The sequence below is a fragment of the Dermacentor andersoni genome, chromosome 3, assembly GCF_023375885.2.
Source record: "Dermacentor andersoni chromosome 3, qqDerAnde1_hic_scaffold, whole genome shotgun sequence".
NCBI lineage: Eukaryota > Metazoa > Arthropoda > Arachnida > Ixodida > Ixodidae > Dermacentor > Dermacentor andersoni.
Window position 1 is genome coordinate 103,687,636 of NC_092816.1, and position 12,618 is coordinate 103,700,253.

At 43.7% G+C, this 12,618-nt stretch overlaps 1 protein-coding gene across 1 annotated transcript; it reads left to right on the top strand.

Annotated features, from left to right (window-relative positions):
• Positions 1-49: 49 nt before the first annotated feature.
• PIG-L (phosphatidylinositol glycan anchor biosynthesis class L) lies at positions 50-11,248 on the top strand. The gene is made up of 7 exons (XM_050188094.3): positions 50-534; positions 4,945-5,044; positions 6,108-6,198; positions 6,290-6,357; positions 7,130-7,161; positions 7,254-7,384; positions 10,863-11,248. Exons 1-7 carry the CDS (start codon positions 303-305, stop codon positions 10,983-10,985), a joined length of 777 nt encoding a protein of 258 aa, XP_050044051.1. The 5' UTR covers positions 50-302; the 3' UTR covers positions 10,986-11,248.
• The last annotated feature ends 1,370 nt before the right edge of the window (positions 11,249-12,618 follow it).

Here is a 12,618-nt window from a genome sequence, read left to right on the forward strand (position 1 = left end):
CTGCTTACGCGCATTTCGCTACGGTTGGCCCGTAGCCACCGTAGTCTGGCAACGTGAATGACGTCCAGCAGCCATTTTTTGAAAGGACCTCGGCGTGCATGTGTGGCCAAATGTTTTGCTTCGAAAGCTCTCTTCGCTGCGGCAAACCGATGCTCGCCAGCGACAGAGCCTTTACCGGCACGCGCCGATTAGTTATGCCACTCGACGAAGCGTAGCGAACGATGAACGTAGCGTCCGAGCCTCGTATTCCTTCGACGACGAGAGGCCGGAGATAAAGTGGTTTCGCGCCGAGCCCGGTGGCCATGGAATACGGGTGGTGGCTGTCGCTCGCTGTTTTTGTTGTGTCGGTGCTGCTTCTGTTTTACCTGTTCGTGTGCAACGTGTGTCGACTGAGGACGCGCAAGAACATTGGTTCTGTAGGGAGGGTGCTGCTTGTTATAGCGCATCCGGACGACGAGTGCATGTTCTTTGGTCCGACCGTGCTCGGGTTGCTGCAGCGGAAATGCGAGCTCCATCTCCTGTGCCTTTCCAACGGTGAGCCCCCGGCGCGCTGTGTTATGCTGTGCTTTGTAGTGGTGCCTCTACGCGGTGTGTGCGTGTTGCGTGCAGTGACTTTTTCTCGTAGCTGACTGTATTGGAGCCAATGCTTACGGACGACGACCTCGGAAGATGCAGGAATGTCGGAGTGGGCGCGGTTTGTATGCACTGCTCGCCGCAGAGTACTCGTCGCTCGTCCAGAAGGGCTGAAAAATACTTTGTAAACTGACAAACTAGCGAAGTAATTGGAAGTCGGCTTAGTACTGAGCATACCACGCGACATGTTTAGTTACAAACGTCGACATTCGCGTGACCCGCTTTCTCAGCTGGGTGTATGCGTGTATGTACCAGGAAATTACATGAGTGGGCGTTTAAACAGCACCAGTGGTATACAAGATGCCAGTAAAAGATAGCCCGATTCAACCAACGTCTCCGAGTGGTGATGTTTAAGGCGAGCGCTTTTTAAACTTGTCTCATTGGAAGTCGTGCTCAAGCATCGTTTTGTGCATTAATTCTCATGGCAAGAGTGATATGGGCACATAGTAGTATGTGGATTGAGCGAAACTGCCACTACAGTTCAAGCTTTGTTTGTAAACGAAATCATTCTAGACCTTGCTGTAGCTAACAGGATAGCTTCAGTGCTTAATGAAAAGCATTCTTAGTAGCAGCTACCAGAAGTACCGATAAATGAACTTATGCTGAGTAGCTAATTCTTGCGCATCCAAGGGCCATTGCAGCAGCATGCCAGAAGCATATTTTCTGTTTTTGATTGCAGGTGAACTGAAGATTCTCTTGATATGTTCCACTCACATTGTAGCTTTGAGAATGTGTGCATAAAGTAACATATTAAAGAAAAAACAGCACCAAAGAAAATAGGACAAAAAGAACAGGTACAATGTATGTATGTTCTTTTCGTCTTCGTCTCTTTAGCGCTGTTTTTCCTTCACGTATGTCAGACCAACAAGTCCACATCAAGCTCTGCTGCATGACATAAAGTAAATAATTGCTACAAAGTGTTTACAGCTTGTAATACAGCCACCAACGCTTCTGGTGTTTATCGCAACAGCTGGGCAGGGTTGACTTTCTAGCAAATAATTAGATTGTGTTTGGAAGCATCGTAATTGTTGAGACTGACATTTGCATTTACTGTTCACAAGTTCCAGCATGATGTGATTCTATTTCAGCCCAGGTAAAACAATCATTCCTATTGGTTTATGCATATACGGCTTGCATTGACGTCCTCGTGGCTGCCATCTTGGTGTATTAGCATGTTGGCAAGCTGTGTAATCAACAAACGTGATAGCATGACAGATGTGCCCCATCAAAAAGCAAAACCATGTTTGTGACAGCATGGTGCACTGATGTCATCACGACTTCCATGTTCGGGTGCTGGCACTGTGAAAAGCTGCAGTCGCGATGTCATGCGACAACTATCTATGCATCAACTTGCGACATAATTTACACAAGTTTGTACTGCCATATATTTTCTCAATAGACAAGGTTAAAGGAGTACGGACACACGTTTTCGAAGTTGTAGAAGCCTTCTTGTGACAGAGTTGTCTTTTCCTGATATCTCGTGTAGTAGTCACTGTTGCACAGATTAGGAATGTTAAAGAAGTACTGGCACACGTTTTTATTTAAAGTTTCAGAAACTCTGCTGTATGCTTCTTGCATATGAAAGGGTGACAGCAACTTGGGAGGTTGGAAAACACTTGAAATGTTTTTAATTCTGTACTAAATTTGATCTAGAAATCCCATGGCAGGTATCATCGACATTATTGCAATGTAATGACACAGACAAAAACTCACTGCTGTTGTGTAGCAGTAAGGCTAGTTAGACTACATTGCTCATAAAAAAATATTAAACAAGTGTTGCATGCTTTTCTCGCTGCTCTCGCATGCAGCAGTCGCACGAACGGAGTAAACCTGTACGTCATGACATCATGATGCATTCACCACCTAAGTACCGAAACCAGTTTATACTTGAGTACTGAAATTTATTTGTGGCCCAGACAAAGACAGCTCCCTTTCTTAAGATGTGGGCTCCAGAAGACTGTGGAGACATCTTGTTTGACTGCCATTGATCACTTCATAGAAACGAGTACAGTGGAATCTCGTTGATACGATTCTGCATATTACATTTTTTGGATCAATACAGTTATCTTTTACTGGCCAACATCCAATAGGAGCAGTGTATTTTCATACAGTTATTGAAATTGCATTTTTACATGATATTGGATAATGCGACTGTAGAAGTGAGCTTTTGCTGGTATTTCTAAAGGTGTTAGCTTTATATTCCAGTGTACTAGCTTAAATAACATTCCAGCAACTCATGAACGTGTTAAGCCCCAGCCACACTGGAGGAATAACGCACGCGGCACGCTGATGGCAGTAAAACACTGCTGTAGCATTGCGGCCACACCGACTGGTGGTTCTCCGCTGCTCAGTTCAGTAAGGAAATGGTGGCTTGTTTTTTAAAGCGAAGCGTTCTTCGTCTCTTCCTTTGACTTTCTCACTGCTGCTGCTGCTACTTCTGCTGCTGCTGTCTCGCACACTGCATCAGGGGGTGGTTCAGAGTGCTTATGTAAATGACAGCCGCGAGTCAGAGAGGAAAGGCAACGGGAGAACCTCGTTTTCACCCACCGCATCGAATGTGCACAATGCCCTCTGGAGCTCCCTGGCCGTCGACAGTACGTTGCTGCTATTTCTGAAAAATAAAAGCCATGCAAGTATGTCAAGCGGGAAACTTAGGCAGGGCGTGCAGAAGCAGCGCCGCATTAATTAAAGCGTACCGCATAGTCCAGGAGACACTATAGAAGCGGTCGATCGTCGTATCAACACTTCTGTGCCCACCATGGTAGATTTGTGGCTATGGCATTGCTAGATGTCGTGGATTTGATCCCAACTGCAGCAGCGGCATTTCATCGGGGCAAAATAGAAAACGCGCATGCACTTAGATTTTGGGACACCTTAAAGAACATCACGGTGTCAAAATTAATCCAGAGTCTGCCACTACGGCATGCCGCATAATCCGATTGTGGTTTTGGCATGTACAGCCCCATAATCCAATTCAAGTTTAATTCTTCTGCCACAATGCGATGTGCCAGGTGAGGCAATAACAACACTCAACCATCTCGGTGGTTATAATATATGGTGCACAACAATGCCTCAGGCAAACACCTCTCCCTGTGTGTTCTGTGTACTATGCAGACAACCGGGAGTGGTGCACGCAAGGTAACGTTTAACATCAACTCACCACTCTCATGTTAGCCTAAACGTTGAAGAAATTAAGCTTTAGCCATCAACATCACCACTAATTTATCGTCAATCATAGCATCCAGCACGGAATGCTTCGCTTGCATCGGTTCCCACAGTGCCTGGGATCTGCATAATTTTTTTCTTCCGGAACTTTTTTAATGGACATTGAAAAGAAGAAAGTTCAACGCAAACTGACAAGCTAGTTTAACGTTGCTGAATAAAATTGGGTTGGCTGCGGTTTGTGTGGTGTCAAGTGATGCTGCTCCGTATAACGTGTTATGCGAAGCAGCATCCATCGATGCCATACAAACCTTTGCTATGAGTTGGTCACCAAGTACACGTATTTTTATACTTTTCGGAACTTTCTTTGGATAATGATTTTCAGATACATTTTATTTTCCAGTTCCCTTGAAGATCGTATCAACGAGAATCCACTGTGTGTAGAAAATTATCTAGGGCGAACTGACTCTTGCTAGTATTTTTTCTAGGATTTAGAAGGTTTGGACTTCATTTAACGTTTCAAAGTATGGGCAAGTCGAAAATGTCATGTCAGTACTCCTTTAATGCTTGGCAGCACATTTAAAAAAATTTCTACCACACGTTTAAAAAAAGAAATAAAAGAAATAAAAGGTGCAGAACAGTGAGGTCATTGCAACATGTTCACTGCAGTGTAGGTCATGCCAGTTATTCCCACTGTGCTGCTGTGTAGGGCTTCTCTGCTGCGCAAAATCGACATATTTTCTAGAAATCGATGGAGAAGGAAAATTCTTGATGCTTCTGGTTCGACGTGCTGTGGTGCCATCTCTCCGCACCTTGAGGAAGTTTCCAAGGAGCACAACTCCCTGGTGACTCATCTGTGGGCCATGATGCCCCAGAGGAATGTGACAAGTGACTCACTGATGCGTCTTCACGCGCAGGTACGGGGACTTCAGAAAGAGCTGCCACAGTGAACATGTTTGTTTGTTACTTTAGGCCCACTGCCATATCCAACTAGGTGCTTCACTACACTGTGCTCATCTTGCTTTCAGATACGCATCTTGTCTGCAGAGAGAGCTTCACAATATGAGGAGCCGACCTTGATGTGGCTTTACTGTGCACTGTAGAACCTGCACGCAGTCGACTTTAACACAGTGTTGGTAATGTTTGCAGGCAACTACTACCACCAAGGTAGTGAAAGGAAGGAAGAACTATGGAGCAGCTGCGTTTCGTTGGGGATCCCAAGTGAAAACTTGATCATAGTACAACACAGGTTTGTGTCATTTAATCATCTGAAGGCAGTGGGAATGGCTGTGAGGAAAGGCACTAATGGAGGAAAACTAAATAATTTCAGACTGGTAGGTTATTTTTTCAAAGCCATTTTTGTCATCTTTGGCGGAAGAGAAGACTTAACGGGCTCCTGAACCACATCTGGCATTTTGAACACACTTTCAGTAAACATGAATCTTGTGCAAAATGCTCTGAAGACCAGCTTAGGCAAACGTGGCAGCACTTAGTGCAGCGGGTAAGCCACAAATTCAAAAAACAGTCTCCTGTCGGGGCTTTTCTGGTCCCCTCTTTGCACATTGCGACATCAGCAAGGTCATGAGTGTGATGTCAGTAGGGGGAAAACTCGTTTGGTTGATTGATGAGGAGGAACAAGAGCGTCAACACAAGTCAGTTGTTTACTCTGACAAAGGAGGGAAGGGGGGGGGGGGAGTCTCTCCCACTGTGTGTCACTGATCTTTAAATGAAGCTTCCATTGAGTCGATTAGTTAGAAACATGTACTTCTATAACTTCTTTCAATATCAGCGTCGCTCGGGAACTACACTTTGGAGTGCGGAGGCACAGAGGGCAGATGAAGTGCAGTTTTGTGCATGGAGCATGTCCACTGCTGTATTTATAATTATAATAAAGTTATTTCATTTTATAGAATACATTGCAAACCAAGGGAGGGAGGTTGAACTTCATCACACCATGGCAAAAGTTCAGCCTCCCCTGGAAATTCAAGTACAAACACTTGCAGTGTAGGATTTGCATGGTGACCTACACAGTGATATCATTTACAACGACACTATAATTCGGACAATTTTAACGTATTGCATAATAACAACAAATAACGTGTACCTTGCTACAATACATCTGAACAGTACAATTTAGTATACGACATGTTTAACTGTGAAAACAGTAATGGGAAAAAATTCATTATGGTGTTATAGCCCTTTACATCAGCACACCATTTAGTAAGCTTTGATATTTCATCATTAGTTCATTACCTTTTGCAGTTAGCCTTGCTGTCGTTATTTTGACATTCCTTTTCTGTTTTCTCTTCCAGCAACATGCCTGATGATCCAGAGTGCATGTGGAATTCAAACCTTGTGGGCAGGATTGTGCAGAAATACGTGAAGTGCCTCGGCATAGACTCTGTAAGTCTAGTCGGCTGTATTGACGCAGTAGTGAAGCCAGCACTTCACCTCTTATCATTGCAAACGTTTATAGACTACTTGCACTTTGCAGGTCATCACGTTCGACCAGTCTGGAGTCAGCGGCCACCTTAATCACATAGCAGTCCATAAGGGTGTCGTGTATGTATTAATGCCAAAGTACAGAAACACGTTTTCCACATATTGAGTGTATGTGCAATAAAGGTGTGCAGCAGTAATGTGGTGTTATAGTATATCATGCATAAAGTACTAGCTCTCTGGCTTGGTAGCGAGGCAGCAAGGCATGCCCGAGTCTAAACCTCAGCCAGAAAGGTGTTTCCTTTCGCATTCATGCTCCTTTATCTCTGAATCGAAAAGAAGTGCAGCAAATTTACTATTTTATTTCAGTTAAAACGAAAGTTAAGTTGGAAGATACAATGTAAACTATTCTTTTCACTAATCTGTATTCCTTTCTTATCATCCACTGCTCACGATCAGCTGATCCTAGTGATAACATAGGCAGAGCCTTGCTCAGACCTGTGACAAAAGCGTAGAAAGGAATAGAATTGAAATACTAGAATCTTTACATTATCTTGGCCTTGATTTCGTCTATCCTTTCCATGGCATTGGCATCTGTTGGCATCTCATGGTAGTAAATTCCTGAAGAGTAATATACGTTAGCTTGCTCTGAATGGCCAGCTAATTGTAGTGATAAGAAATGTAGTGCACAACCAAAGCCACTGACAAAGTGCAGAAAAGGAATAGGATTGGAATGTACTATAATTGTTACATTATCATGGCCTTGGCATCTATTAGCGCCCTGTGATAGTTAATTCCCAAACCAGTAAAATTCAGCTTGCACTGAATTGCATAATCTTGTATGGTTTTAGTGCAACTGTGTGATGAATGATGCATCATTCTTCTTATTTCTTAGGGGCATACTTAAAAAGGACCTCGCTCCCGCAGGTAGGTGTTGACAAATGCACTGTCACAAATTTGGAAAGGTTTGTCGAGACAGACTTCCCTGATTGCCTCTTTCTTTCATACCCAAAACAAAGGCTGCAGACTTTTCGTACTCGAGTCGGTGAACAAGCTGAGAAAGTACGTTGGCTTACTGGACGTGCCACTCAGCTACCTCCTTTCGGAGCACGCCTACGTGCTGCCCTGGAGCATGGTGTCCCTCGTCAAAGTGAGTTTGATCTCAGGGTTACTATGCAACTCTGAAACTTACTCTGAAAACCTGAATTCACAGCTACACTTAAAGGTTGAGCCTGCTTGTGTTATCAGTGCCATTGTAACGTGACATTACTTCATGGCAAAACTATACATGCCCTCCGCCCAAGAAACTTCCGTGATGGCTTCAGCGACTGGTGTGAGCACTGCATGTCCACTCTTGTTTGAGCCCTCGGCTTCTGTTGCCCCGAGTGGAACTTGTGTCATGCCAGGTTCCAGTGTGAAGTAGAAGCGGCACCTTGTCAGTCTAACAACGGGTCGTAGAAGATTTCAGAATAGAAAAGTGCTGGTATCAGCTCTCACTAAAGCATAAAGTGTGTGTCAGTCACGAATAAGAACCAGTAGTGTATATATCGGATGTTGGCTTTATTTGGGAAAGCATAATGTAGTATAGCACATAATGTGGCTTTTAAAAAAAATACCAGCAGTGACAAAGCATGCCAAGTTAAGAGTCGGAAAGGAAACTATTATTACCGTGCATAATTCATGTGTTCACATGTCACGTTAAATGTCGCATCTCGCAAAGGTTACACTGACACAGTGACCACATTTAGGTGTCATCAATGGCTTAAAAGAGGGATCATGTGCACTGAAGGGGAGGCTTATATCAAGGTTTAAGTTTGTCAGTAAACAGAATTCTTAACTTATAGCCTCATAGGCCATTCCTACGTCCTTCGTGTTTGTCATATTATCGTACCTGTAGTTTCTGCTACAGCATCGGCTTGATGGCAGAATGTGGCAGAACTCCACAATTTTACCATTTAGTACTGTGGATGTTTTTTATTCTCAAAACGCATGCACTGGCCATGTGGCTGAACTAGCAGGGAACCTTTGTGTGACATGTTGCTTTCCCCTCTACTGCCGGAAAAGTCTGTGTGTGCAAATTTCTGCCTTGGTTACATTTTCTCTTTCTATTAGGGTGCCGACACTAGAAGAGAGCATGTGCAATCTCCTTCCTTCCTAATATTGTCCTTTCCATTAAGATTGCGTTTGCGAAAAAAAGATAGTGGAGATAGCACAACTAAGAGGTTCGTATGTGAGCACTTAAGAGCAAGCTTTAGCTCGGGCCCAACTCCGATGCGGCCTATTCGAATGCATGTAAAATGCAAAAACGCTTTTCTGAGATAACCCCTGGACCGATATTAAAGAATTTTGTTGAATTTGAGAGAGAAAGTTAAATTCTACAGACTGTTGGAAGTACCCGCCGCGGTTGCTCAGTGGCTATGGCGTTAGGCTGCTGAGCACGAGGTCGCGGGATCGAATCCCGGCCACGGCGGCTGCATTTCGATGGGGGCGAAATGCGAAAACACCCGTGTGCTTAGATTTAGGCGCACGTTAAAGAACCCCAGGTGGTCGAAATTTCCGTAGTCCTCCACTACGGCGTGCCTCATAATCAGAAAGTGGTTTTGGCACGTAAAACCCCAGAATGTATGTAGACTGTTGGAAGCGGAATTTTGATTTAGGGCCTGAATTTTGTTACAAGAATTTTAAAGAATTAGCATGTTCAAAAGAAATAGACGCACAAAGTTTATAAATTAATAGCTCTGCTTCAAGAACAGATATCACAGTTCTGTAAATGGCATCCATTAGATCGTTCAAAACGGATAAATCGATATCTCAATCTATATCACGTGAATTTGTTATGTTCTGTACAGTGGTTCTGCAAAAGCTTTATTTCTGTATTACTGAACATTTTCACATTCATGTGTAACATATGAATTTTGTCTGCTTTAGATGTACTATCAGATGCAATTCACAGAACTGATATAATTTTTCCTTGCTGAGTTAGAGTTGTAAACTTGATGGTTTCATTTTCTGAAATATTTTGATTTTTGCCAAATTTTAATAAAGAATTCATGACCTATATCAAAAATTTGAAACCAACAGTCACTAGATTCTAAGTTTTTCTTTTAAATGCAACAAACCTCGTCAAATTTGGTGCAGTGGTTGCTGAGAAAGACGAAATCTCCTTTTACATGTATTTAGATAGAAGCCCCCGAGCTAAAGCTTCCTCTTAAGCAGATAGAGAAATTTGCCAATGCCTAACTGGATTGGAGCTTGACTCTCGCAGGAGATGGGAAAATTGGCCAGTATGTAGCAACATTGGGACAGCGGGACTGTGGCAGAAAAAGTGGACTGACTGGTCCCTTTATATCAAAGGCCTCAGCACTGTTTTGCGTCGGTGCTGCTGACCTGCACTGAATCAGGCCCAGTGCAGCTCTCGCAATGCACCTCCTTGAAAACCCTTGAATTTGGAAAAAGAGAGTCAAGGGCCCTCGAAACACCTTATATATGGTACATGTGAAAACTGGGAGTTGGGGGTGACTTTTGAACACTCGAAATGACAAACTTCGCCGAGGGGCTATGCCGTGGACACTGTCCATTGGCAAATAATCCTAGATATCTTCTTTTGAGAGTGTCGCTATACGATTGCAATAGTGACACGTCCGCAGCCATCAACAAACAAGCTTCGTTATACGGTGCGGCCCAACTATCATGCACCAAGATTTTAATATATGCAAATGTCACATAGCTTATGTTTGCTGTCACTTGGAGATACTCAGATTATTTATTTTGCATTCTGCCTAATTACATGATTAGCCTTAATTAATCAATAAATTTCTGAAATATTATAATTAGATGAATAGCGTCGATGTGAAAATTGTAGAGCAACATGAAAAACTCCTGATACAGCTTTCTTTTGCTCAATACGTGCTACATAAGTGTTTTTCTGAGCATGAAAGAAGCCTGCGAATAAATGCAAAATTGCCGCGCGACTGGCCACTCGAGGCACTTTGTGTTTATTCGCGGGCTTCTTTCACGCTCTGAAAAACTTTTATGTAGGACATATTGAGGAACAGAAAGCTGTATCAGGAGTTTTTCATGTTGCTCTGCAATTTTCTCATTTACACTGGTTGGTACATGCTAAACACTGTAACCATAAATGTGACAGCACAAACCAAAGGATTGGATGAAACTCTGTACCAAACATTTATTGTGCATAAGGCAATGTGTAAAGGCACTGGAAAGGAGAACAGAGAAACAAACAAGCTGGGTAAAATACAAAACATAAATTGGGTGCCACTCCCAAATGCGAAAGAGGTGAAATTTCTTTGGAATGTAGCAACACGGCCTGTGCACTCATCTGTTCCTTCCACTTGTCCTGTACCGTACGTTATTAATCTATTTAGCTATCACTGTTCACACTAGGTCTCATCAATTTGTCGTTCCGGACTGTCCTAGAAGTTGCATATGCCAGCATTCATTAGCTGAAGGTGGTGCCTTGAGCAGTCCCGAACGACAAATCAACGAGGCCCACTGTCTGTCGTGTACTGAATTGTCTGCACCCACGATGTGTGGATCTAGTGCTGCTGTGCCGTTGTGTACGCCTCGCCAGACTTCATTGAACCAAATGTATGCCGTGGGTTTCGCAGGTTGCGCTTCACAAGCACAAGAGCCAGATGCTGTGGTTCCGTCACCTGTACAGCTGCTTCTCTCGCTACATGGTCGTCAACACGCTGTCAGAAGTTACCGTCGACCAAAACAAAGACAATTGATGAGCGAGTCTTACTGGAAAGGCAAACACTCTCCGTCCTATTACGCTGCTGTTTTTCCCGTAGTCAACCAAGTACCGAGGCTGCGTCCACTTTAGTCGCAGAATACTAGTACTCAAGAATTCCAAGCGGCCAGCACTGTTGTGTGCTGTCTGATGCCATAGGTTAGTGTTATTACTTTTTTACGCAATTGATCTCTCTGGTTGAGCTGTATCATGTTCAACTGTGTTTGAAGGAGTTGATACAATAAAGTGCTCAATATTTTCCGTATGTTTCAAGGAACTTCCTGTCGTGTATGTCAGTCTAGTGTAACTTTGTAAAAAAGGTTTTAGGTTGGTGTTTGCATGCAAAAAATGCTAAGGAAGTTGTAGCGATGCCCAATCCCTCAATTCCTCACAAAGGAAGCTTCATGATCAATTATTCGACTGCAAAGCTTGCTTTCTGATGAAATTGGCTTGCCACACTGAAAGCCGGGACTGGAGTAACTTAAATCAACTGGTGAATCCTGACTTTGGTGTCTTAGCGTGGGGGGCCGCTAGCCCGATAGCAACAAACTCTGGACATGTGAACGCCGCCGTGGGCTACCGACGACCGACTAACTTTATTGCACAGTGAACTTATATACATCACATCACAGGCTACAGATCACAATGCCATCTCTAATGGCGTCACACAACCAATACCGGTATACAACACTGACGCAACAAGTGAGCTTCCTTCCTGGCGCTTTGTCGCAACCAGATGAATGTCTAGTTCCACAACAAGCGTCGTAATCTGGGCACACAGATGTCTACTGCTACTTTGTCCCCGTTAGAATTTGCTCTTAGCAGTGAAACACCCCATCCACTTGTTTTGCACAAGCTGTAGTTCAGCCAGGCATATTATGTGCTACACAAGATTCCTGAGTGAAAGAATCGAATAAAAAAAATTCCTCTGTTTTACGTGCCAAAGCCACAGTTTAATGGTGCACACCATAGTGGGGAACTCCAGATTAATTTGGACTTGCTGGATTTCCTTAAAGTATGCACCCAATGAACGGTGCTCTGCCGTTTTTGCATTCTGCTCCCATTGGAATGCATCCGCTGTGGCCGGGATCGAGCTTGTGATCATCAGTCGCTGATCATCAATCACATAGCCACTGAGCTACTGCCGGGCCAGGTGGAAAAGTGGAATACCATGGAAGCTGTGGGAATGGCGAGAGAGGCGCATATATATATATATATATATATATATATATATACCACATAGACATGGCCCAGGCTGTACAATCTGTTAAAAAATTTCACAGGTCAAATCATTGATGGCCATAACAGAAATAGATACCTAAGCCAAGCGACACTGCCATTGCTATCTCTAAATCTATGTACGGGCATAGGGGTGTTTTGGTTCTGTTTCCAAGAGGTGTATGTAGTTGTGCTGCAGATGGCGGTCACATGGGAGCAGAACACGCCACATTTTGCCACTCGCTCTATCGTCTTCTGTGCTGCTACTTGTCGCCTGGCTCCATGTAGCAGACAGCTAGAGCCCCAAGGTTCCGTCTCAGGCTCCCACGTGACAAACCTTCTACATTCTGACCAGAGACTGGAACTTTAGGCAAAATGGCTATTTTTTTTTCCTTACGTCCTTATCGGGCTAT